The sequence below is a fragment of the Grosmannia clavigera genome (genome assembly GCF_000143105.1).
Source record: "Grosmannia clavigera kw1407 unplaced genomic scaffold GCSC_140, whole genome shotgun sequence".
NCBI lineage: Eukaryota > Fungi > Ascomycota > Sordariomycetes > Ophiostomatales > Ophiostomataceae > Leptographium > Leptographium clavigerum.
Genome location: NW_014040801.1, coordinates 3,017,711 through 3,042,151, shown reverse-complemented (window position 1 = coordinate 3,042,151; position 24,441 = coordinate 3,017,711). Strand labels below are relative to the sequence as shown.

The following is a 24,441-nucleotide window of genomic DNA, read 5'->3' as shown; positions in this document are numbered from 1 at the left end:
GTTTTTCTCCTCCCACTTTTCTCCTCGCCTCGTCTCTACTCGCACCTACCTCTCACCATCGCGGGTCGCGTCTCCCACCTCTCAATCATCCCTCCTGTCGTTCTCGTCCTGTCCACCTTCCTAGGCCGTCGACTTTTTTCTGGTGGCCTCCGAGACCGTGCCGCCTAGCTCTTTCCTCCCCACCGAGAAGGCAAGAGATTCCAGGAAAGGCAGGCAGAAGCATCAGCAAAGCCGCGCGCTCTCTGAGCAGACATGGTAAGTTTCCGACATCGTCGCCTCCAGCACCAAGACAGCCCTTCTTATCCCTCTCGTCTACGTGCAAGCCGGTCAGAGTCTCGGCCTCGGCTGTCCGTGTCCGTCTTCACCTCCTCTTCCCCACTCGCCATGCCCTGCCCTCCTCCTCCTGGCCCGTTCTCAGTCTTCAGCTCGCTTAGTCTTGAGGCTGTCAATACTACCTCTTCCATTGCCCTCCTATTTCCTCGTCTCTCCCCTCTCCCGCTATGTGCTTCACGCCACAGTGTGCTTTGACTTTCGCTAAAACAGGCCTCGGTCTCCCACGCGAACAGGATCCCAATCACGATGCGGATGTTCCGTACCCCATGGAGACCGACGATGTGCTCACCGGCCCACCCGTGAACAGCACATCCGACAACGACTCAGCCACAGATACAACTCCGGATGCCCCGATCGGCATGGACACAGAGTCCGATCAGCCCCTCGCAAATGACTGTACGTTCCGCTGTCGCCAACCCCTCTTAGCCTCTCCCCTTGCGAGGTACGCTGGGCCGCTCTGCAGTGCTAACCGTTGTCCAATGATCAGTCGAGGCTATGAAGGAACTGATCCTCACCCCGTTGATCGAGGAACCTCCCATTTTGGATGATGTCATCGACACCTGGACGGTGCCCCAGTGGCGGACGCTTCGTAAGAAGGAGCATGGGCCCGTCTTCAAGGCTGGCGGATATCCTTGGTATGATAGCTCACCCGGTCTTCAGGACCGTCCTCTCCAGCTCTTTGCGCTTCAATCGGTGCGACTGCATACTGACTGCAGCTGGTATCACGTCTCACAGGCGCATATTGCTCTTCCCTTACGGCAACAACGTCGACCATTGTTCCGTCTACCTAGAGCACGGTTTCGACGCAAACGAAATCCCCGACGACTGGGTGTGCTGCGTTCAGTTCTCCCTGGTCGTCTGGAACCCCAACGACCCCTCCATCTACACACACCACACCGCACACCACCGCTTTACAAAGGAGGAAGGCGACTGGGGCTTTACCCGTTTCGTCGAGCTTCGCCGGATGCTCCACAAGTCCGAAGGCCGCTCAAGACCTCTCATCGAAAACGACACGGTGAACATTACGGCCTACGTCCGCATCGTAAAGGACGAGACAGGTGCGCTCTGGCACAGCTTCATCAACTACAACTCCAAGAAGGAAACGGGTTATGTTGGTATGAAAAACCAGGGCGCCACCTGCTACCTCAACTCGTTGCTACAATCCCTCTACTTCACCAACATTTTTCGAAAGGTGAGTCGTGTCCCGATATTTCAGGCCTGGTGTCCCGCTCGCGGCTGCCTTGCTAACATGTCACCAAAGGCCATCTATGAAATCCCCACTGAGACCGAAGAGAGTCTCAGCAACAGCGCGTACACACTGCAGCGACTGTTCTACCAGCTGCAGACGTCAAATACCGATGTCAGCACCAATGAACTGACAAAGTCCTTTGGTTGGGAATCAAGGCATATCTATGTGCAACAGGATGTGCAGGAGCTGTGTCGCAAGCTTATGGAGCGCATGGAGGAGAAGATGAAGGGTACGGCTGGCGAAAACTTCCTCGCCAAGATCTTCTGTGGCAAGGTCAAGACGTACATCTCCTGCATCAACGTCAAATATGAGTCTAGTCGCATCGAGGATTTCTGGGACATCCAGCTAAATGTCACGGGGAACAAGGATCTGCAGGCGAGCTTCGAGGACTACATCAACGTTGAGAGAATGGACGGCGACAACAAGTACTTCGCCGGCGACAAGCACAAGCTGCAGGACGCCAACAAGGGCGTCATCTTCCAGAGTTTTCCTGATGTCCTGCATCTGCAACTGAAACGCTTCCTGTACGACTACTACAAAGACGCGCCGATCAAGGTCAACGACCGACACGAGTTCCCCGAATTCTTCGACGTGGAACCCTTCCTAGCCAAGGACGCCGACCGCTCTGAATCGTGGGTGTACCAGCTTCACGGTGTTCTCGTGCATAGTGGAGACTTAGACGCCGGTCACTACTACGCATACCTGAAGCCGAAGAAGGACGGGTGGTTCTACAGGTATGACGACGAGAAGGTGACAAAAGCTACGAAGCGAGAAGTCCTAGAGGAGAACTATGGCGGTGCCTACCCGCCCCTACAAAACCCATACGTGCGCCCTGGTACGAACAAAAAGTCGCCTGTTATGCGTCCAAACAGCGCTTACATGTTGGTGTACATTCGCCAATCGCGGGTCGATAATGTCTTGACTCCCGTTACCGAAACCGATATTCCCAGCCACATCCGTACGTCTTCTCCTTCTGCATCATTCACAGCTGCCTGCCAGTCGGGGTTGGTGAGTACTGACATTGGTAGAAAACCGCTTCCTCGAGGAGGCTGCAGCGCGCGAGGCCAAGCGCAAGGAGCGCGACGAACAGCACCTGTACATTGGCATGAAGGTCATCTCAACCGACACGTTCCGCGGTCACTCCGGATTCGACCTGACCAACTTCGACGCCATCCCCGACTCAGACCCTGCTGCCCCTAGAGTTTACAGGATATTGCGTACGACAACGATCCAGGAGGCCATTGCTGGTATCGCGTCGGATATGAGCGAGAATCCCAAGAAAGTGAGGTTATGGCTAATGGTCAATCGCCAAAACAAAACGATCCGGCCAGATCAGCCAATCATGGATGTGCACTTGACTGTCGAGGAGACGTATACGCGCATAGCTTCTCACAGAGACAACATGCTCCGCGTATGGGCTGAGGTGGCGGACGAGGTTGGACCTGATGGCGAGCCCATTTGGCCCACCTTCCAGAGTCAGCCTAACGGGCAGGTGGTTAGGAACGACCTCATCTTCATCTTCCTCAAATATTTCAACGTTGAGGAGCAGACAATCAGCGGTGTCGGGCATGTCTACATGAACAAGGAAAAGAAGGTGGAGGAGCTGCTTCCCCTGATCATGAAGAAGATGGGATGGGGTGACAAGCTGTCGGATGGTGAGAAGATTTTGCTTTGGGAGGTAAGTCGTCTTTTCGCTTGCTGCAATAAATGCATTGAGAGCGGTGTTGGCTGATATCACATACAGGAGATCAAACCGAACATGATCGAGTCTTTGAAGCTGAAGCAGACCCTGAAGGCTGCAGAGCTGCAAGATGGAGACATCATCTGCTTTCAACGCCAGCTGGACCGGAAACCGTCGGGTCATTTCCTGGATAAGATTACCAGTGATAAATCATCGACAGGGGACAAGTCCTCCAGCGTGTATGTGCATTTCACACCTGTTCTGGGACTCTCTTACTAACTCACTTGTTTCAGTGTCAAGAAATGGGACTGGTTCGCCGATGCCAAGGGATACTATGAGTTCCTGCTTAACAAGCGACAAGTCCACTTCATGCCTCATCCTACACGGTGTGATACAGAAGCATATGGTCCGTTCGCCCTCATGCTGAACATCCGTATGACGTACGACCAGCTATCAGAGCGGGTCGGGAACCAACTCCAAGTCGACCCAACACACCTGCGTTTCTACACTGTGAACAGCAACGCGTCGGGAACTCCAAGAACAGTTGTCAAGCGCAGCGTTGCCCAAAATCTCAACACCATTCTTACTCCGCAGGGCTACGCCTCCCTGGGCACTTCTCAGAAGACAGACGCTCTCTACTTTGAGGTTCTCGAGATGAGCCTAGCCGAGCTGGAAACGAAGAAGGGTATTAGGCTTATCCTTCTGAGCGAGGGCATCACAAAAGACGTAAGTCCAAATTCGAATTATCCATGGCCGGGAAGACGCTAACGTTCCGTTGTACTACAGGAAACATTTGATCTCTTCGTCAGCAAGAATTGCACGATTGAGGACCTCATTGAGGCGCTCGTCCGAAAAGCCAAAATCGCGAGCGAGGCGGAAGGTGGAAAGATCCGCGTCTATGAGACAAGCGGCATGAAGTTCTCTCGCGACCTCTCCCGAGACTACCCGGTTGTGAGTCTGAACGACTACTCGCAGATTGTAGCGGAACGAATCCCGAAAGAGGAGGTCGAGGCGGCCGAGGATGCGCAGACTATACAGGTGTTCCAATTTCACAACGACCCGAGCAAGGTTCACGGCATTCCGTTCCGGTTTTTGCTCAAGGAGGTACGTCTGATCAGAGCCCAGGAGCGGATGAGTGGTTCAGCACTGGCCAAAGCTAACTTATGTCTAGGGTGAGCCGTTTTCTGAGACTAAGAAGAGACTCGAAATACGGACTGGGTTCAAGGGCAAGAGCTTTGAGAAGATCAAGTTTGCTCTCGTGCGGCGGATGCCCTATTCCAAGCCACAATATTTGGAAGATGGTGAGCTTGCACAATTTCTTTTACGCGAGAGCGGCCGAGTTCTAACATGTTATAGATGACATTCTATGGGATCTCACGAACCATGAGGACGACTTTTTGGGGCTTGACCATGTTGATAGATCAAGAGGCCTGCGTAACGGGATCGAGGATTTGTTTTTGCACTAAACGGCGGTTGGTGAATACAGGGTGTAGGATGGGGGAAAAGGCCATCTCTTAGCACAAAGTACCAGTAAATACAGTTGGAGCCCATGTGCTGTATATTCCGCGATGCTTGCATTTCAATGATGCCTCGGCGGCGTCGAAGGCGATAGTTTGGGCGGTGAGCTGCGGCAGAAATAACAAGTCGATAAGACTTTTGTCGCAGTGAAGGAAGACCAGTCCATACAACTAGCTGTACTGAGGGTCACAGCAACGCAGAAGATTCGCTCGATCCTGTCTCGGCCTTTTCTTCTTTTTCAGGTCGCCTCTGTCATTTCGACATTTGTACGCCTCTCGTTTGCGACATGAACTTCCCAGGGGCGGGCCTTCCGACTGGGGGCGGGCCAAACGGTGCGGACGACCCCAATGTCAAGAGGGTGAGACAAGATGCTGCGATCCGGGTAGAGAGCTTGATGTTTATGATTTGGATGTGTTGGTCTGACTGTGTTTGCACGAACAGGTCCAAGCGCTGATGGAGTCGTGCTTTGCTAAGACGGCCATGTCTGGTGTGGCTGGATTTGGTCTTGGTGGTATATTTGGCATGTTCATGGCATCAGTACGTCGTCAGGAGCGGGTTTTGAAGCTGGGGTGCATTCTTACCAGTGCCGTAGATGTCGTATGACACGCCCTACCACACGGCAGTGCCGACACCCACGCCAGCAGCGGGAGCTGTGGCAGCTACTGGGACAGCAGCAGCAGCAGGTTCTACTGGAGCTGCAGGAGCAGCAGTGGCAGCAGGGAAGCCAGCCGTACCAGGAGCAGTTGTATCTACGGCAGCGACGACGGCATCGACAACAACATCGACGGCAGCAACAGTGACAGCAAAGGCGCTGCCCAAGGCGGCACCAGCAGCCGTGCTCACGCCCGAGACGATCTCGTCTCTGCCACTACGCCAGCAGCTAGCCTACGGCTTCCGCGACATGGGCTCGCGCAGCTACTCGACGGCCAAGAACTTTGGCAAGGTCGGCGCGCTCTTCTCCGGCATCGAGTGCGGCATCGAGGGTCTGCGGGCCAAGAACGACATGGGCAACGGCGTGGCGGCCGGCTGTCTGACGGGCGCGATCCTGGCACGCAACGGTGGTCCGCAGGCGGCGGCGATCGGCTGCGCCGGTTTCGCGGCTTTTTCGGCAGCCATTGACGCGTACATGCGGATGCCGCCGAGCGATGACTAGGGGTCGATGATGTATGTATATAATTTCATGTGCAGAGCCATACAATCACACATAGAAGCGGGTTGGTCATTTCACATTGAAACTCAAAGCTGGATGGGGCGTTTTCTTGGCATAGACGGGAATCATATAACAAATCAAAACTCTTCTCTTGATCGACGGTGGTATATCAAACTCGGACAATGTTGTGGCCTAACAGGAGAAATCAAACAGAACAGACAGATCAGACAGACAATACAGCTCCAGCAGGCCTATGAGCTCGCCTGGAAGACCTTAAAGGTGCCAAACTCCCAGTATGCATCCTTGAACGCATTCGGATAGTTGGCCACGTAATCGGTGCAGTTTGTGGGCGTGTAGCCACCGACACACGTGTGGCTACCAACACAGTTGTTCGGGCAGCCTGACGAGGCGTACTTGGCCTCACCCAGCGCTCCACACAGGTCGATGTTGGCGATGATGCTCGCGTTCCGGAAGTGGCTGCTGATGCTGCACTTGGTGTCGGGGAAGTCGGCCAGAGCAGTCCCCCACGTGCTCGGGTCGGGCGCGTCGTTGCTGATGTCCGAGGGCACAGCATCAGAGTCAAACTGCCATACGCGGATACCGGCATCGCGCCACTCGACAGCCATGATGCCGCCGCCAGCGTCGTTAAACGACGGGCCGTACGTGGAGTTCTTGCCGGTGACGCCGCAGCCGGCGTTTTCGTTGGTCGTGTTGTGGCAGTCGGCCTGGTCGACGGTGCCGGACATGATGCGCTCAACCGACTTCATCGTGCAGTCGTCGGTGGTGTGCAGCGTAACCTGGTTGCCGGACGTGCCCTGGTTGACAGCCTCCATGATGTCGATCTCGCCGTTGTCGGGCCAGTTGTTTGGGCTTGTCGTGTCAGCGGAGGGAAGATTGGAAGAAGGGAAGAAGGAAAGAAGAAAAAGACCAAAAAGGTACATACTCGGACAGCCACAATGCTGGCCACGTGCCACAGCCATAGGGTGTGTGCTTGATATCAAAGATGAAGAGCCCGCTGTCGTACTGGGTCTTGGACGTGAGCCGGACGGAGAAGCGGCCAGTCGGGGCATCCGGAGACGACGTGTTCCCGACAGACGTGTCGACACGGACGACAGCCGCAGACGTCGAGGCGCTCGTGAGGTTCTAGATAGGGGGGAAAGTCAGGTCTGTGTGGCTGTACGGCGGCATCTGGAATTCACGTACCAGGCTTTCGGCCGTACCCTGAGGCACATAATGGACAAAGCCATTGGCAGGATCGTATCCGCTGAAATAGTCGAACTTGTCAAAAAAGTTCTCGTCCGAGTCTTGTCGTGTCAGCAGTGACGTCGACGAGAGAAAGGTGGTAGCGACTGCTTACATGTGTCTGAGAGGGTGTAGTTGATCTTGCTGTACGTTGGGTAGGCCGACTTGCTGTGTTTGCGAGATTCGACCACGGCGACCGGGACGACAATGACAATGATCACGACAAGGCCTCCGACCAGCGCGGCCCATATCTTGTTCGACCAGAATCGTACATCCCACCACGGCGCACTGTAGCCTCTGTAGGCGTCCATTGAGGCTGCCGATCAGATAAACGAAATCGGGGACGAGAGATGGAAGCAAAGAACGTCTGAGCGAGCGGACGAGCAGAAGCTGCTGTTTCGAAACGACTGTTGCGGTAGATTACCTCGAAGATAAGAGAATGCGAAAAAAGGCAATAGCTGCATCCACAAGGACACGCGGCTCACTTATAGCAACATCTCGTGTCTCGACTCTAGTCTTGCGTCGCGGGTTGTAGTGGAGCCGAGCCGAGTCTGGCGCACTGTAGCGTGGCTGTCGAGGGCAGGCAACGCATGGCGATTCTAGGCTCGGCCAACTACTGCGGGCTTTGTATCTCAGGTCTCTCGCAGGTGGCGATGGCTTCCAAAACCTGTACGAAATACCAACGGGCTGTATTACCTGAAGCAGCCTTGAGCTAAGTAAGATATGAGCAGCCCCACCGCTCTCAAGGAGGAAAGGGCGAAAAACAACGTCTGATCGCTCCTTCCCAAAGTCTGGCGACGAGGACTCGCCTGCTTTCTCTATTGGACAGTCATCGACGACACCAGCCGTTTCTATACGGCCTCACAGTTGCACTCATGTTATAGCTCGCTCTGCGATCCTAGAAAGGACATGACATCCCGAACCGTTGAATTGACTCGGGTTTCTGATGCTTGGATGATACCGAACCAGAACGTATGGCGTTACGGAGTACATGTGTCGCCACTCCTGGGTACACGGACCTTTGACGACTTGGGAGCACTCGGAACCTGACCAGATCTATAAATACTCCGTGTGATGACTTATACGACGCTAAACCCCGCCGGAAATATGCTGGATATATGCTGGAAGAATGTCGTAGCACTCTTGAGCTTAGCGTTGTCAGAGGTAACCAGGCGACTGGAAAGCATCTGCGCAATGTTCTTGCCGAAATCAGCCACAGTGAGATGTGGATGTCTTCTTTACTCTTATGTTCATATTGTCCGACTCCGCCCTCAAGACCGTTCGACAGTGTGTTCTGAGATAGATGCGGCTTTAATGCCGGTCAAGCTATCGAAGTTATCACCATTTTGACCCTTGTTTGTGCAACGATATTGCCGTACGGTCCGAGCCTCAAGTAGAGGACTTTGCCAGAGCTGACGATGTCTGATCTCGGTCCTTCCTGGTGCTCAGGGGCCACAGTTCAGACAGACCAAAACGGCCCATGAGTGCCGTCGTGTTGCATTTTCTCGTGGCAGAGCATATCATCCATGACACAGGAGATCTGTGGCCAGAGTCCAGCCGTCAATGCCTCTGCCTACGGCTTTTAAAAAGTCGCGGCTTGCATATACAAAGACGGAGCTGCAGCCTTATGCAGGTCCCAGAATCGGCATAAAATATATCATTGGTGCCTCCTCGGGCGCTTACGCCTCGCTACACTCCGTTCGGTCCAAGAATACAGACACTATCCAGCGACTGGTCGACTCCGGCTTTGTCGTCGTCGGCAAGCTTTAAGACAAGCCAGTTTTCTGACTCTGGCACTCACATACTAGATCTGAGAGCCTGCGCGCTCCAGCTGCTGCTCAGGGAATATTTAGCATGCGGCCGTCTCGCGGGGGCGACTTACATGCGGCCCCCTGCCGATTGTCATCATTTTGCTTCTGTTAGCTGACTAATCATATCCTTCAACACAGTCGGCGGGTTTGTGAGGACAGAAAGAGGGCACGATGTTCTTGCCAAGGCTCTGTATGGATCGTAGATGAAGTAAGGGCTGGCACGAACAGAGGTTGTTGGGGTCTGCTGACTGACAATCGTTTTGGGCCTGGACCAACGGCCGCACTTCTTCAAAGCCTTATAAGGGAGTGTAAGAAGAAGAGCCACTGGTTCATCCTAAATCTGCAAATCCGTTTCAGATACCTCTGCCACGCGTCGACGCCGAGTAGTCGTTGACGTGGCATCAGGAACAATCTTGTGGGTCTAAACAACACTACGTACGGAATACACAGAGCGGAAATGGCCACCGGCTGCTTGGGACTAATCGCTGTACACGTCCAAATATACTGGCAAACAGGAGCAACTCCAGACATAGTTGGGACGAAGAAAGGGGCTAATATCCTGTGTCTCTAATTGGCTGGCAAGTTGATATGGTATACTGATCAGCTATGCCACTCTTCTGCTGGCTTCGTAAGAACATCCATTGCTCCCTTGTATATTCTGCACACTCATATGCTCAGTGTGCCCTAAACCATGCTGCCGACCAAAAGGACGGATGATCGCAAGAATCAAGCAGAGAAAACAAGATAGAAACACAGCCCCAAAGAGCAAACATTAGCAACAGCAGGCACAAACCCCCATTTGTATGTATCCAGACTCCGTCTTCTCGCACTTCTCGCACGTCTTCCCTTTCAATCTTCGTCCTCGTCCACACGAGCCCGCTTCGACTGCCGTGATCCACCCTCCTCTTGCAGTCCGTAACCACGCTTTCCGGCCGAGCTCTGCTCCACCTCTGACAGGAATTTGTCGACATTAAACGGATCCGCTCCGCTCGGTGCAGCGACCTCCTTCTCGAACTGTACCGGGCCCTCACGCGCTTCCACCTCGCGCGCCCCCTTGAATGTGCCGCGGCCCAGTGCCTCGCCAAAACGGCTCGTCTTTTGGATCTTGGCCATCTCCGCATCGCCCGCCGCCGCGTCCTCGTCGTCCTCGTCGCCCGCCTGCGTCCGCACCCGGTAGATGCTGCTGATGGCGTCCTGCGCCGCAAACAGCGGCTTGTCGTATGGGTTGTCCTCGTTGATGCCGCTGTCGAATCCGCTCGTCTGGTTGAAGAGCCGCGAGTCATACATGCCCTCCTTGGACGCCGTCGGCTTCGCCAGTCCTAGGGCCACCTTCTCCGATATGTCCCGGTTCTGCTCCCGTGCTAACACCTGCATCCGTCGCTCAGCACCCATCCGAGACTGCCGCAGCTTCCGCTCTTCGTCGCGTCGCCGTTCCTGCCGTGCCTCTTCACGCTCGCGCACCGCATCTTCCTCGCTGTCTGTGCCGGAATCTGATCCAGATCTCGAGTCTGACTCGGACCGGCTGTAGCTGCCCGACCGTGACCGCGATCGCCTTCGTCCACCGCCGTTTCGCCGTGGTGCCATCGCCTTTGCCCGCTCCTCTCGTGCCAGCTGCGCCTGCTGCCGCAACTGCTCTTCTTTCTGCAGCTTCTCCTTCTCTGCCAGCCGCTGCTGCATCAGTGCCCGCTGCCGCACTTCCTCACGCGCGTGTCGGTCTGCCACAAACAACGCCTCCGAAAACTGTGCAAATTTGTCGTTGATCGTGACATCTTCCAAGCCCTTACCGGCTGCCGCTAACCGCTTGTCCAGCGGAACGGTGAATCCCTTGGGGTTCTTCCAGTTGGAAATGGGTGCTGCAACAACCACATTAGATTTGTCTCAAGGAGGCATGCGGACGTCCTCGGACTCACGTGGAATCTTCCAGGCTTCCTGATCGGCCGCCGTTAATTTGCGAGGCGGACTGTGCATCACCGGCGGTGGAGGACTCGGGGCTGTTGAGACGGACAATTAGCAACGATACATTGGTAGACGCATCTGACTGAAGACTTACGACCGCGCGGAATCTTTTTGTGCTTGAACTTGGGGGGCTCCATAGGATCCTGATAACAGAGTTAGCAGATGTGCGTGTGAGGCGGTTCCCTTCGAAAGCAAAACATACCCGTTGCCGCTCAACAATCTTCATCACCCGATCGGCCTTCTGTGAGGTGTCGCCCATTTGCGATGCTGGCGTGTATCGCACATACGTGGCCTCTTTTCGCTCCCCCATAGCTGCCAGCGTCTTGGGTTTCTGTGCCGCCACCGCGCCGTTCACGAGCTTTGCCAGCGCGTTCCTCGTCCGCTCTGCCGTCGCCTCGACCTCCTCCTGGCTTGGCCGCTCGAGATTGATGTCGCCGGCCTCCGCTCGCTGCCGCAGCGGAATCAGGTCCTTAAAGGACGTGTGGATCACCCGTCCTTCTGTGTGGCCCTGCCGTGCGATCGCGTCGTATTTGATTTTGCCGTCCCCGTCCACCTGCACGGCGAGTGCGTTGTTCTTCGTCTTCTCCGTCCGACCCATGCCCAGCGGGTATTGTGCAAAGAGAATCTCCTAAAGCCCGGCAGAAATGTTAGCCACCTCGAGTCATTTGTGTCCTCCATCGCGTACTGACCGGAAAGGCACCTCCATCCCCAAAATCCTCTGCCTCGCGCGGCCTCCATCCTGCTCGCCTCCCGTATGCTGGCGGCCCGGCCCTCTGCAAAGAGGTCAGCTTTACTCTCTCAACATCACAGGAAGCATCGGCCGGAGACGCGCAAACCTTGACAACAACTTGTGTCTCGTCCAGTTCGCTGGCGCTGACGATACGCGGTCCACGAGGCACGGCTCGTGAAGGCAGCTCCTCTTCCTCGCCCGAGTATTTGGGCTTCGGTAGCGCCTGCGCCAGTGACGCCGCGATTGAAGACATCGTCGATCTTTCGTCTGCCGCCGTCGTTCCTGTGCAGTGTCGCGAGATTCTGGCTCGCTCGTGGTGATTCCAGGATGCCGCAGTCGCTATTTGTGGCGTCGAAAGAACAGTCGAAAATCCAGCCATTAAAAAGTCCAACCTACGTGCCAGTGGGTCCACTTCCATATAATCACGTGATCGTTTATAAGCGCATTTGGTTAGTTCCACCGAAGCTACGGACTACGTCGATCAACGCCCGTCTTTGCGCTCGTTCATATTCACGTGACCCTTACAGGAGATACAAAGTTCTCTATGAACAGCCAAGCAGTTAAGATGGTCATATTCTCTGTTCGGTGCATGATACATACGTCTTTTATACAACATCCCTCCACTTTTCTCCCCAGACCGCGAAAAGGGCTCCGAGAATCCACTATCCTTCGTGGCGGCAGTTTGAACAGACCGAATCCAGAACCCGCCAGCTGGTGCCGTACGCCTTGCATGCCGTCCATTACTGCCATGTGTACCTAAGCCCCCTCCCGTGTTGCGTTCTCCAATTCGATCATACGTAACCTTTCCGTGCACCCTGTGTCTCTGTTAGTTACTTCGTCGCGATGCTGGGGCTAAGTGGGGGAAGGCGGCACTGTGACATACTTGGAAGAAGAAGCGAACAACGAACACCTGCAATGCGCCCATACAAACGACAAGGCCGCACTGGATGAGACTGAAATTGATAATTCGCTTCTCGGTGCTACGGACCGTGCTGAAATTGCGGTTCTCGCGCGTGCGGAAGTACTTCTGGTTGCGCGTGATGGTCGTGAGCTGGCCTGACAGTTTGAACACAGACTCGGCGATCTTGCCGGTCTGTTCGTCTGAGCTGCCCTGCTTAGACGGCAGCTGGACGCGAGCTTCGTTTTCCACCTGTACTGTTAGCGGTGGCCTGGGGACGGAAGAGGACCGACGCAAGGCACGTACGGAAATCTCAAAATCAACGTATTTGTCCGTGTATGTGCTCATCTCGTTGTTGAAGCAAAACTTGTGCTCGCCGGGCTCGTTGGCTGTGAAGACAAAGTCGCCCTGTCGCTCGTTCTCGCCTTCGATAATGACACCACCTGCAGGGCCCGTCACTTCATAGTTGATGTCGAAAGAACCACCAGATTGGACCTAGATACGTAGGCGCAGTCAGCATCCGGACGTAAACCGCAGCAAGGGAGCTACACGCGGCACTTACCGCAAAGTAGAAGGCGATCTTTTCGCCCTTGTTAGTAGCATCTGCGAAGAAGCAGGCCTTCTCGTTCGCCGTGACCTTGTAGGTCAGCGCTGTCGCCGCGACGTCGGTCGCGAACCAGGCGGTAGCGCCTGCAATGACATTCGAAAGCCTCATTGTAACTTGTGGTGTGGTCGGAATGGCATTGGCGAGAAGGCGGTCGTGTGGACAAGGTGGAGGCGGAAGAACGAGAGCCTCGAGTTTTGGAAACCGTGGCACGCGAAAAGGGATGCTTACGTACAGCTGGTCTTGACACGACTATTCGTGAGCTGGCACTAACAATTATTAGCGGATTATCCGATTTCCCAGGGCCGAGCTCTACTATGTAAGGACCTTCAGGGGCCTAAAAAAGGAGACAGTGGGACCTACAAACGGAATCGCATTCGAGCTTGGACCAATTACATGCTGGCAAAAGACCGTTGCATATTACATAGCCAGTAATGATATCATTCCAAGCCTCACCCGCATGGCATTTTTGGAACCTGCCAAATATCCTTTGCACAGAACAATACCAACAACCAGCGCGAGCTCTCCTAGTCTCGCTGCTGTGTAATCCTCTCGAAGCACTCGGTGTTCCTACAACACCGAGCCCAGGCTAGGCGCTACGCGCACCTGATGACGAAGCCACCGTTCTTTCGAATCAACCAGCCAGTTTATAGGTCCATGCCAGCCAATCCGAAGTGAAACACAAACGCACCACCGTTCCTACAAAGACATCGACCTCAGATACAAAGTGAGATACTGTGTTTCGGGGTGCAAGACCACCGGAAAGCAAGTCTGATTCTCACCTTTCACCAACAGCAACCAAAGTCGACCAGAGAGACCCGCCTTTCGGTTGCCAATCTCAAAACAACCCCCTTACGGCAATCAATTCGCGCTGTTGCCATGGCTGTCCAGACGGCGCTCGCCCAGATCACATCGATCTTGATACGAATTTTATCGTATTTCTTCCTTCGTTGGGTGAGCACAGTTGGAACCCCGGTTTTCTCGCCTGATCTACTAGCTAACAACACCAAACCGGTTAGGTTTCTGCTCCTGTAAGTCAGCTCTCGTGCTAATCTGCGATCTACAGAAATCATAGGGCAGCGGGAGATGAGCCTCGATGGGCTGAAGAATTCTAACCGCTCGGCAGATCGTCCCCCCGGTTATATTCAGCCTCCTCGCCGTCAATGTGCCAGCATTCATTTTCAGCCATTGGGCTGAGCCCAAATACGAAGTGGTCGGAGAAGAGATCGACATAATTGTCACCGACACCGAGGTGACGAACGAGAATGGAGACGGTTCTGAGATGGGAGAGGTGAACGTTTCCGATACTGTGATTCTCGGAAGGAGGTCCATATCCCCATGGAGAAGTCTTCTCTTGGGCGCCCCAAGCCCAAGCAAGCTGCTGTCGCTTCTGGCTGTGGCCATCAACGTCGCCCTGGTCGCTATGGTTGCCGACCGCCTTTTCTCTGAGCACTCAGTCACCGCCGCCGACTTGTCGTTTGTGCGCCCAGGGTATATTTCGGACACGCAGGCCAAGTTTGTCATCCGCGAACCGGACCAGTCCAAGATGCCCGTCTCTATGCAGATCCGGATCAAGGATGCTCAGCCGCCATTTGACAGCCCTGTCTGGCAGACGGTCGGAGGCACACGGTGGACCGATAATTCGACCGACTACACTGTCGTGTTGACCGTCCCGCTGCAGAACCCGGTCCAGCGCATTTATGAGTGGAAGACGTCCAACAACCACTCGGGCGAGTTCATGGCTGGTCCGAAAGCTGGCAAGGCACCTGCCCTGTTCAACGGCAGCTTTACCTTTGTCACCACCTCATGCGTCCTGTCACGGGTGCCTTACTCCCCGCTCGACCACCCGCTGGCCATTCCGGGCCTCCGGTATTTGGCGAACGTCTTGCCGAAGCTCAATGCGCAGTTCATGCTGTTTCTGGGCGACTTTATTTACAGCGACGTGCCGCGTTATTGGGGCAAGTCGGTCGAGGACTACCGTCAGAAGTACCGACAGGTGTATGCATCGCCGGACTGGAAGGCCGTGGGCCAAAATCTGAGCTGGATTCACGTGCTGGACGATCATGAGATCAAGAACGACTGGTCGGAAAACAGTACCGGTGTCTACGAAGCGGCTGTCGACCCTTGGCACCACTACCACACAGGCGCGAACCCCCCGGCTGCCCGGCAGGCAGGTACTCAAAGCCTGCGTCCCGGTGCAACGTATTTCGAGTTTGCGCAGGGTCCGGCAAGCTTCTTTATGCTAGACACGCGCTCGTACCGGTCCAGCAACAGTCTGCCGTTCAACAGCACGGATAAGTCGATGCTGGGCGCAGAGCAGCTGGCGGACTTGCTGGACTATCTGCGTCGGCCGGAGCCCCGGGGCATCAAGTGGAAGATTGTGGCGTCTTCGGTGCCCTTCACAAAGAACTGGCGCATCAATCGGCGCGATACTTGGGGCGGCTTCCTGTCTGAGCGCCAGGTTATTTTCGAGGCCATGTGGGATGCTGGTCTGCGTGGCACTGGAGTGGTGATCTTGTCGGGTGACCGGCATGAGTTTGCAGCCACCCAGTTTCCCCCTCCGGCCAATTCTCAGTGGCCTGCAAGCGTTGCGGTGCACGAGTTCTCGGCAAGCCCACTGAGCCAATTCTATTCCCCAGTCCCTTCCTACTTCCAGTGGGACGACGAGGACGTCAAGCTTGAGTAAGTGTATCTATCAATCTCATCAGTAATAAAACGAGAAGAGGAAGGCGGCTGCTGACATTGGCACCTAGATATATCCACCGGGGAAACAGCAAGTTCGGGGCTGTCACTATCAACCAGACCATCGGAGAGAGCGACCAGAGCAATCTACATTACCGTCTTTTTATCGATGGCGCTGAAACATGGAACACAACGATCGTGTCTCCTGTGGCAGTGATAGAGGAGCCGAAGAGCAGTTCAATTTGGAATAAGATTCTGGGTCGCTAGTCTGCTACAAGGGCTTTGGTAGGATGATCAAAAATATATGCTGGCAAGCGATACAATATGCGTTGGGTTGGCTTTAGGGTCCCAAGCTTCTTTCCTCTGTCTTGTTTTTTGTTTTTGTTTTGTTTTGTTTTTGCAATGTTGTTCTACTGATCTGTTCGTTCATTTGCCATGTCTGGTCTGCAAGACTTTCTTTCACATTTGTCTTTTCCATACCCTCGTTTGGTCGCCAGCTATTTACCCATTTCTTTTGTGCGATAATACCGGGTATCATATATTGAATTGGGGGACTACTCATAAATAGCAGAAATGAACAGGTTGTTAGGTGATATCGGTATTTATTAGTCATAATCATAAAACGGCCTTTTGAAATGCCAGAAACACCCTAAACTGCCACACTTCAGGAGGCAACCCTCTGCAGCGGCTTTCGGTAAGGCCGATACTGTTGCAGAGCCGGGGGCCGCACCACATGCACCATATTCTGTATACGATGCAACCGTTGTAGCTGGGCCTGCTGGATCTGCGGTTCGTCAAGCGAGTTGTAGCCGTTCCCCATGGTATCGGCTCCCTGATGCACGCCAAGTCCTCTTGCCTGCAGCAACTGCAACGGTACCGGCGATGCAGGCAACTCAACAACCGGCAGCTCAGCAGGCTGTTGCTGCTCCCCGGTAGGGCGGAAGTTTCGCCATTCACGCCTTAGATTGGGTCGATAGTGAAACGGGTACTGGCGTATCTCAAGCGGCTGTGGCCAGGGAGATGGTTCTAGTGCGCGGATTGGGACAAACGACGACATTGGCGACGGGGAGAGCAGATTTAGTGGCTCCGACGATAATGGCTGACGTTCGGATGTCGTCGACGGGATTGGCGGCAGGCTCTTGTCCCTGAAGTCAGAGTCAAACCAGCGGGTGATCCGCTTGGTGCTTTGGTTTGTAGATTTCTTCATTCTGGCCATCACCGACACAGCCGTCTCGACTAGCCAGCGGTGGCAGCCCTCCAGAGCCCGGAACACGCGTTTCCATTGCATCTTGACAGCTGCCAAAATCGGGGATATACGCTTCCACTGCAGCCGAGCGATCAAGAAAATGAAGACCGCCGAAGAAAAAACTGCCATAAAGCAACCGGCTGCAAACATGGCGGTGGAGGAGGAGCGGTGGTTCGGGGCTTTACTGGAAGTCGAGGAAGAGGTAGTTTGGGGAGCAGAAGTGGTTGCGGATGGGAGAGACTCAGTTATAGTGTTCACGGCGTTCTTTGTTGTCGTATGTGTCTCGGTCATTACGACCAGTGTAGACAGGGTGCTATCGACGGTAGCAATATGCGAGGTGGTTGTAGATTTTGATGTGGCAGTAGTTTTGGACGTGGTGGCTGTTTTCGATGTTTTTGCACTTTTCAAATTGGTAGTCGAGACTGTGATATAGACGCCATCGCGGGGGTTTATTGAAGCAACAGGGGATTCCGTGTTATTGTCTGCTTTGGACAACGACATTGCCGGTGAAGGAGTATGCACAGCAGCATGGCTAATACACAAGCCCATAGAGATTTCAAAGAAGCAGAACACGAGAGCCAGGAGAAAGAAGTAAACAGTAGACGCCCGCATTTCAGAGGTTTACTGCAAAACTGCAAATGAACCGTGAAGAGAAGTAAATAGATAGATGTGAAAAAAGATCCGAAAAGATGTGAGCACGACTCCAGCATCAAGAGGCAGAAAGCGTAGGGGGAAAAGCTGCAAGAAGACAGAAAGGTATATGAAATGAAGAGAAGAGGAGGGGCAGCCAGGAAGGACAAGCCTCATCTAGAGGCTTTGTCAAAGCAGGATGGAAGCGTGTCACAAAAACCAGACAGACGCAGAACCCTGCATGCAGCTATATCCTCCGTGCAGCATCGGACGAGGAAATATATACATCGCAATACAAGGCCCACGACCGCGGCTAGAGCACACTTGCTGCTCGCGGCAATTTTCTTTGCCATCATTGTGAGTGGACCCTTCGCATTTCGGTTGTAGCACAAGACAGGGGCAAGATATAGCCTCGAGAGTAGAGAATCAGACGAATTGAGCGTTGTGCACTCGCACCAGCCGGTGGTGAAATGGGGCAGAGTTGCGTCGGGCTTTCACTGGCGGGACGGCGCTTATATGCAGGTGCTGTTTCACGGCCTGTTTTATGTCCCTTGTATGGTCACGGCGATGCCACGTTGGCGGAGAGTCGTGAAGAGTGGGTGGGACCAGCAGAGAGTCGAAAGCGAAGAAGAGAAATAAGATATATCAAAAACTTGCGGATTATCGTGATGTAGGGAGGCTTTTTTCGCTAAAGACGCCAAAATTTGAGTACGGAGTCCCTGAGATGGAAAGAGAATGGAAAGGGAAAGGCCGGTCACAGGAGGCATGAAGGATGAAAAATACAGGAAGGAGCTTCTACATCGTGACTGCTGTAGATGTGTTGTTGCGGTTCCAGAATGCGATGGTTACCTTGTCATAAGCGCTGGCGCTATTCGTCCACTAGCGGCCCCTGCATGGTCTCACAAGAGGGCTGTCACGGCTCTGTCCAACCGCGGCCGACCCACTGAAGCGCCCACTGGCAGATCTGCACGTGACCGTACCTAACCGCAGAGCAGCGAGAGCGAATTGCCGAGAAAGGTGGGGAAAGCTTGGTGTAAGTCTTACGAGAGAAGAAACTCGCGCTATGGCAAAGTGTTAGTCGTTGATTCTACCTCTTCCAACAAGCTCAGATACCATGGCCGTCTACCGTCTTCCCGTCACTCTGGCGTCTCTGGCGCGTTTTGGCCTGCGCATGCCGACCGCTGGGCGAGCTGTGTCTACTCTGCCTGCATTGAGGCGCCTAACGGCGCAAAAAGCGGCACAACGGAAGCTTCCGGTCAGCGGACGACAGTATTCTCTGCTGCTCAGCCGTGATTCCAAAGTGACTGCTGGCGATGCGTCCATTCAGATTGCCTCATCCGGGACCGTCAAGCGTACTGAGCTGTGAGTTCTGGGCCCCTGGCCAGCCAATTGCTCCCGTCCGATGCTGACTCTCTTCCCAGACCAAACATATGGCTCCGGTATGTATCGTATTGCCTATTCTGGAATGAATTTGGCGTACGGACTTCTCATGCGTGGGAACTAGGGACAACTGCCGGTGTGCAAGCTGCGTGAATCAGGACACGTCGCAGCGGAACTTTGACACGTTCAAGGCAAGCAGACCTCGGATGGCCTCCGGCGAGACGGAACAAGTCTGACCCCCTTTCTGCAGATACCGGCCAATATTCGCGCACGTGACGTGGTGGCCGACGAGAAGGGCCTGAATGTGACATGTAAGACCCGTCAAGGACCGCTCTCCTGGCAACGACTGAATGCTGACGATGGCCAGGGTCTGGTGACAATCACAAGAGCAGCTACCCGTGGGATTTTCTCCAATTCTACCAGGAAAACAACTTCCGGGCTCCAGAGCCGGTCGAGTATGTGCCCATCCAGACTCTCTCTGCAACGAGGGACTGACACGTGCAGATTCCACTACTGGGGGCGGTCTATCGAGCAGGACCCGCCGTCGGTGGCCTATGATAGCGTGATGAAGGCCGACTCGGACGTGGGAGTTGCCAAGCTGACGGACCTGATCGTACGTTTCCTCCCCCTTTCTCTTCCCTCCGATGACCGGTGGGACTGATGCGGCTTCGTCTGTACAGCGCCGGTTCGGCTTCGCCTTTGTGGACGGCACGCCGTCGGCCGACCCCGAGGATACTCGACGGCTGCTGGAGCGCATCGCGTTCATCCGGGTGACGCATTACGGTGGCTTCTACGACTTTGTGCCTGACTTGGCCATGGCCGACACGGCCTACACGAACCTGGCCCTGCCGGCACACACGGACACGACGTACTTTACGGACCCGGCCGGCCTGCAGGCCTTCCACCTGCTGTCGCACCAGTCACCACCGGGCCAGCAAGGCCAGCTCGGCGGCGAGTCGCTGCTGGTCGACGGCTTCCACGCCGCCCGTCTGCTGCAGCACGAGGACCCGGCCGCCTTCGACGTGCTGACGCGCGTGCGGCTGCCCTGGCACGCCAGCGGCAATGCCGGCATCACCATCGCGCCCGACCAGCGCTACCCGGTGCTGGAGCTGGACGACGCAAAAGCCGTCCATCGCGTCCGCTGGAACAACGACGACCGCGGCGTCGTGCCTTTCGACGGATATATCGACCCCGTCCGCTGGTACGATGCTGCCCGCCGCTGGTCGGCCATCCTGCAGCGGCCCGACGTTGAGTACTGGACTCAGCTGACGCCCGGCCGCGTGCTCATCTTTGACAACTGGCGCGTGATGCACGGCCGCCGCGCGTTTGTCGGCCTGCGCCGCATCTGTGGCGGATACAGTCAGTCTTTCTCGTTTTCTTTTGCGTCTCTTTTTTCTGGCTTGTTTTGTCTTTTTGTTCCGCTGCTGACAGCTCCCAGCCGCTCGCGACGACTTTATCTCGCGCTGGCGCAATACGAACTATCCACGTGCGCAGGTCCTCAAACAGGTGGTAGGATAATCTGAGGACGAGTAATAGCAACAAGTACTCCGTAGATAGACAGCAAGGATGGATTGGCCGAGACGTAGAAACAGACACGGAACTGTCTGTCTCGTTCAGACACTTGATCGCTGACCTGTGCCACCTTTTCTGGTCCTTTTTCCTTCGCTTGCTCTCTTGCGGTGAAGCGATTCGATGATACGGAGTACCATGTATAAAAAGACAAGTCGGCCAGTGGTGCTTGTACTGTCGGTCTGCACTGCAGCGTCCTCGACCCTCTGTTCATTCTCTCAACGGCCTCTATGCCACATGCATGAGGCTTAAAATGGCCGCCAGAACCGCTGCTGTTGCCGCGCTGCGAACCAGAGCGAACCGTTGCCATTGACGCATGTCTCTTGCCAACTCGGCCGTCGTCGAATCAGCAGCTGGGGAAACCACAGGCTGGGACCCACTTTCCCGCTCTCCTTTTCCATGCCTGCCCATTTCAGCCCAGCCGTGCTTCTGCCCCGCTGGAGAAGCGACACTGTCCCCTCCTTTTTCTCACCAGCCGATATTTTGATGTGTCCGCTCCTTTCTCCTTCCTCTCCCCCAAGACACGATCCTGCGCCCTTTTCGAATCCTCCTCCGGTCCATCCTCTTCTCCCATCGGCTCCTCCGCTCAGACACAAACGCCGACATCTGTTTCCTGCTCTTCTCGTGGCCGAACTCCTTCTGTCCGATTGCCAACTGTCCCCGCCTGCTGGCATCAATTTCACCGGCGATTGCGAGCGGTCTTTCTAATCAGTCGCTACGCCTCGGCCGACGTGTCGACAGCAAGCTGTAGCTTCAAGAGACGCGCCTAAACCGCCTACACATTCCTGCTGTTCCTGCATCTCACCTTGTTGCCTCGCTGCTTTCAACGGCCTTTCCTGGTGATTCTCTCGGTCGCCTCGCCGCCCATCTTCTCATCCGCCTCGTCTTAGACCTCGCTCGAATTTTACAAACAGCTCCGCCCTTTCCAAGATGGATTCTGAATACCCAACCACCACCGTGACGCCGTCGCCGGTGGACCCCACCCCCGCTCCCCCTCCGGCTGAAGACCGTCGGAACATCCAGGTCGACAATGCTATTCGTGCCATAACGGACAAGCGGCCTGTGCCGGAGATGGACTTCACCATCCACGTTATGGAAGATGGCTCCAACGTCAGCACGCTCGAGCGAGTGTGTAAAGGTCAGCCCGCCTCCCCTGCTCTCCGGCAGGCCAACCCTGTCCCAGCCTCGCGGCATCTGACCCTTTTTCTTCCCTAGATGTCCAAGCACCGGCCACGTACAAGCCGACGGACGAGCAGTTCTTCACGGACGAGTCCCATACCAAGCCCGACATCAATTTTCTGAAAACCCACTTCTACCGCGAGGGCCGCCTGACCGATGAGCAGGCCTTGTGGATCATCCACGCCGGCACCGAGCTGCTGCGTGCCGAGCCCAACATGCTCGAGATGGACGCTCCCATCACTGTGTGTGGCGATGTCCACGGCCAGTACTATGATCTCATGAAGCTGTTCGAGGTTGGCGGCGATCCGGCTGAGACCCGTTACCTCTTTCTTGGCGACTATGTCGATCGCGGATACTTTAGCATCGAATGCGTGCTGTACCTCTGGTCGCTCAAGATCCATTACCCAAACACCCTCTGGCTGCTCCGCGGCAACCACGAGTGCCGTCACTTGACAGACTACTTCACTTTCAAGCTTGAGTGCAAGCACAAGTACTCCGAGGCCGTATATGACGCATGCATGGAATCTTTCTGCTGCCTGCCCCTGGCTGCCGTCATGAACAAGCAGTTCCTGTGCATCCATGGCGGTCTCAGCCCGGAGCTGCACACGCTGGACGATCTGAAACGGGTAAGCCAACTCGGTCTCGGCTGTCCCACCATTGCACTCCCGTGTTCGCCATCGTACTGATTTGTGTTTCTGCAGATTGACCGCTTCCGCGAGCCACCAACACAGGGCCTCATGTGCGACATCCTCTGGGCCGACCCGCTCGAGGACTTTGGCCAGGAAAAGACAAGCGACTATTTCCTCCACAACCACGTGCGTGGCTGTTCGTACTTCTTCTCGTACCAGGCTGCCTGTGCCTTTTTGGAAAAGAACAATTTGCTGTCCATCATCCGCGCACACGAGGCGCAGGACGCCGGCTACCGCATGTACCGCAAGACCCGTACGACAGGTTTTCCCAGCGTCATGACGATATTCTCGGCGCCAAACTACCTCGACGTGTACAACAACAAGGCGGCTGTGCTGAAGTACGAGAACAACGTGATGAACATCCGCCAGTTCAACTGCACGCCACACCCGTACTGGCTGCCCAACTTCATGGACGTCTTCACCTGGTCGCTGCCGTTCGTCGGCGAGAAGATCACGGATATGCTGATTGCCATTCTGAGCACGTGTTCCGAGGAGGAGCTCAAGGAGGAGGCTGCCTCTCCGGGCCCGGTATCCCCGCCCACCACACCTGGCTTCGGGAACATGGATCCGGACTCCATTGAATACAAGCGCCGGGCCATCAAAAACAAGATTTTGGCCATTGGCCGTCTGTCACGTGTCTTTCAGGTGCTTCGAGAGGAGTCGGAGCGTGTCACAGAGCTTAAGACGGTCTCTGGCGGTCGCCTGCCGGCAGGCACGCTTATGCTTGGTGCCGAGGGCATTAAGAATGCCATCAGCACATTTGAGGATGCCCGCAAAATTGATTTGCAGAACGAGCGGCTGCCGCCTAGCCATGACGAGGTCGTTCGCCAGAATGTAGAGGACCGGCAACAGGCTCTTGAGAGGGCAACAAAGGAGGCTGACAACGACAAGAAGCTTCAGACACTGTCGCGGAGGCTCAGCACGTAAGTGTGCCTGTTGACGTCGTTGTGTTCTGCGTTTTGCGTTTCGTCTCGAGATTGCTGATTGCTGACGTGGTGTTGCAGCAGTGAGCGCAAGTAATGCATAACGTGATCATGCCAGGAGGAATGACTCCTCCGTTTTTGTTACCTCTCTCTGCCTCCCTGTCTCTCTGTCTCTCTTCTGTCCTCCAAACTCGCCTTCGTTGCTCTTGTTATTTCTACTTTCCACGGGAATCTAGGCCAGGATTTTGTTGGTGTAGCTGGGGACAAAAATAAGTGCGTAATTTCGTGCCAGTTTTCTAACCGGGGTGGGGGGGACCTGAGGACGCTTTTCTGCGATACACTTGACGGCGAGACCGAGACAGGCCATGCCAGATATTGGCGACTGGGAGCTGGCTCTGGGTTGCCCAAATGTCTCGGTATTCTTGTCCTGGAGGGATGGATCGTCCACGTCCAGTCGGCAGTTATTGGGGTACGATCCGGATAAGGAAACGATGTATGGTTTTTATGTGCGTGTCGAGCCTATCTGGGGTCGGCACTTGTTGAAATTTATCTATTATTTTTGTTCCGGCTCTTGGGGAGGGCGCATAATAAATATTTTGAAGAAAGCATATTTGCTGTGTTGCAAGGCTAGAACGGTTAGGTCTCTAGCTGCAGCAATTCTCGTGTCGGAAAGGTTCCAGTGCCATTCTTCCCCGGATTTTCGTAGCAGCATTGGGATGCAGGGCGTGGGGGTGAATCGGGGGAGCTTCCACCAAAAAAAATGATATTCGAGAGGTTTAAAGTAAAGCGCAACTGTGAAAATAGAGCGAGAGAGCGGGAGAGAAAGAAAGTGATGGACGAGTAGTTTCTGTCAGGTCAATTGCTATTTACCGTTCGGCCTTCGCGGCTGCCAACTGCCGGAGGAGGGGCCAAGCTAAGCGGTGCCTTCCTCCTAGGGAGTAATAGGCCATGGTCGATCATTCCTGCCACCC

General features: G+C 54.9%; 7 protein-coding genes across 7 annotated transcripts; 3 read left to right on the top strand and 4 right to left on the bottom strand.

The window, feature by feature from the left end:
• Positions 1-500: 500 nt before the first annotated feature.
• Positions 501-5,934, top strand: CMQ_897 (ubiquitin c-terminal hydrolase; the record flags this gene model as incomplete). The annotated part of the gene is made up of 12 exons (XM_014317976.1): positions 501-729; positions 821-968; positions 1,069-1,525; positions 1,595-2,540; positions 2,611-3,260; positions 3,327-3,502; positions 3,557-3,989; positions 4,050-4,367; positions 4,435-4,564; positions 5,081-5,139; positions 5,223-5,318; positions 5,662-5,934. The coding sequence occupies 12 exons, from the start codon at positions 501-503 to the stop codon at positions 5,932-5,934; spliced, it is 3,915 nt and encodes a 1,304-aa protein (XP_014173451.1).
• A 248-nt stretch (positions 5,935-6,182) lies between these two features.
• Positions 6,183-7,484, bottom strand: CMQ_435 (beta-glucanase; the record flags this gene model as incomplete). The annotated part of the gene is made up of 4 exons (XM_014317514.1): positions 6,183-6,801; positions 6,875-7,074; positions 7,135-7,235; positions 7,289-7,484. 4 exons carry the CDS (start codon positions 7,482-7,484, stop codon positions 6,183-6,185), a joined length of 1,116 nt encoding a protein of 371 aa, XP_014172989.1.
• A 2,349-nt stretch (positions 7,485-9,833) lies between these two features.
• Positions 9,834-11,923, bottom strand: CMQ_1248 (transcriptional regulator cwf13; the record flags this gene model as incomplete). Its single annotated transcript, XM_014318327.1, has 6 exons — positions 9,834-10,837; positions 10,895-10,975; positions 11,035-11,083; positions 11,143-11,568; positions 11,630-11,713; positions 11,777-11,923. 6 exons carry the CDS (start codon positions 11,921-11,923, stop codon positions 9,834-9,836), a joined length of 1,791 nt encoding a protein of 596 aa, XP_014173802.1.
• Positions 11,924-12,500: 577 nt separating this feature from the next.
• On the bottom strand, positions 12,501-13,283 carry CMQ_1524 (endosomal cargo receptor; the record flags this gene model as incomplete). Its single annotated transcript, XM_014318603.1, is given in 4 exon segments — positions 12,501-12,542; positions 12,554-12,820; positions 12,875-13,063; positions 13,131-13,283. 4 exon segments carry the CDS (start codon positions 13,281-13,283, stop codon positions 12,501-12,503), a joined length of 651 nt encoding a protein of 216 aa, XP_014174078.1.
• Positions 13,284-14,051: 768 nt separating this feature from the next.
• On the top strand, positions 14,052-16,121 carry CMQ_472 (alkaline phosphatase family protein; the record flags this gene model as incomplete). The annotated part of the gene is made up of 4 exons (XM_014317551.1): positions 14,052-14,126; positions 14,192-14,203; positions 14,299-15,854; positions 15,926-16,121. The coding sequence occupies 4 exons, from the start codon at positions 14,052-14,054 to the stop codon at positions 16,119-16,121; spliced, it is 1,839 nt and encodes a 612-aa protein (XP_014173026.1).
• Positions 16,122-16,518: 397 nt separating this feature from the next.
• CMQ_752 (uncharacterized protein) lies at positions 16,519-17,391 on the bottom strand (the record flags this gene model as incomplete). The annotated part of the gene is made up of 1 exon (XM_014317831.1): positions 16,519-17,391. The coding sequence occupies one exon, from the start codon at positions 17,389-17,391 to the stop codon at positions 16,519-16,521; it is 873 nt and encodes a 290-aa protein (XP_014173306.1).
• Positions 17,392-18,844: 1,453 nt separating this feature from the next.
• CMQ_538 (serine/threonine-protein phosphatase 2b catalytic subunit) lies at positions 18,845-23,567 on the top strand (the record flags this gene model as incomplete). The annotated part of the gene is made up of 11 exons (XM_014317617.1): positions 18,845-19,092; positions 19,152-19,206; positions 19,361-19,421; positions 19,478-19,565; positions 19,615-19,723; positions 19,791-20,469; positions 20,549-20,619; positions 21,610-21,817; positions 21,895-22,484; positions 22,560-23,470; positions 23,555-23,567. 11 exons carry the CDS (start codon positions 18,845-18,847, stop codon positions 23,565-23,567), a joined length of 3,033 nt encoding a protein of 1,010 aa, XP_014173092.1.
• Positions 23,568-24,441: the final 874 nt, after the last annotated feature.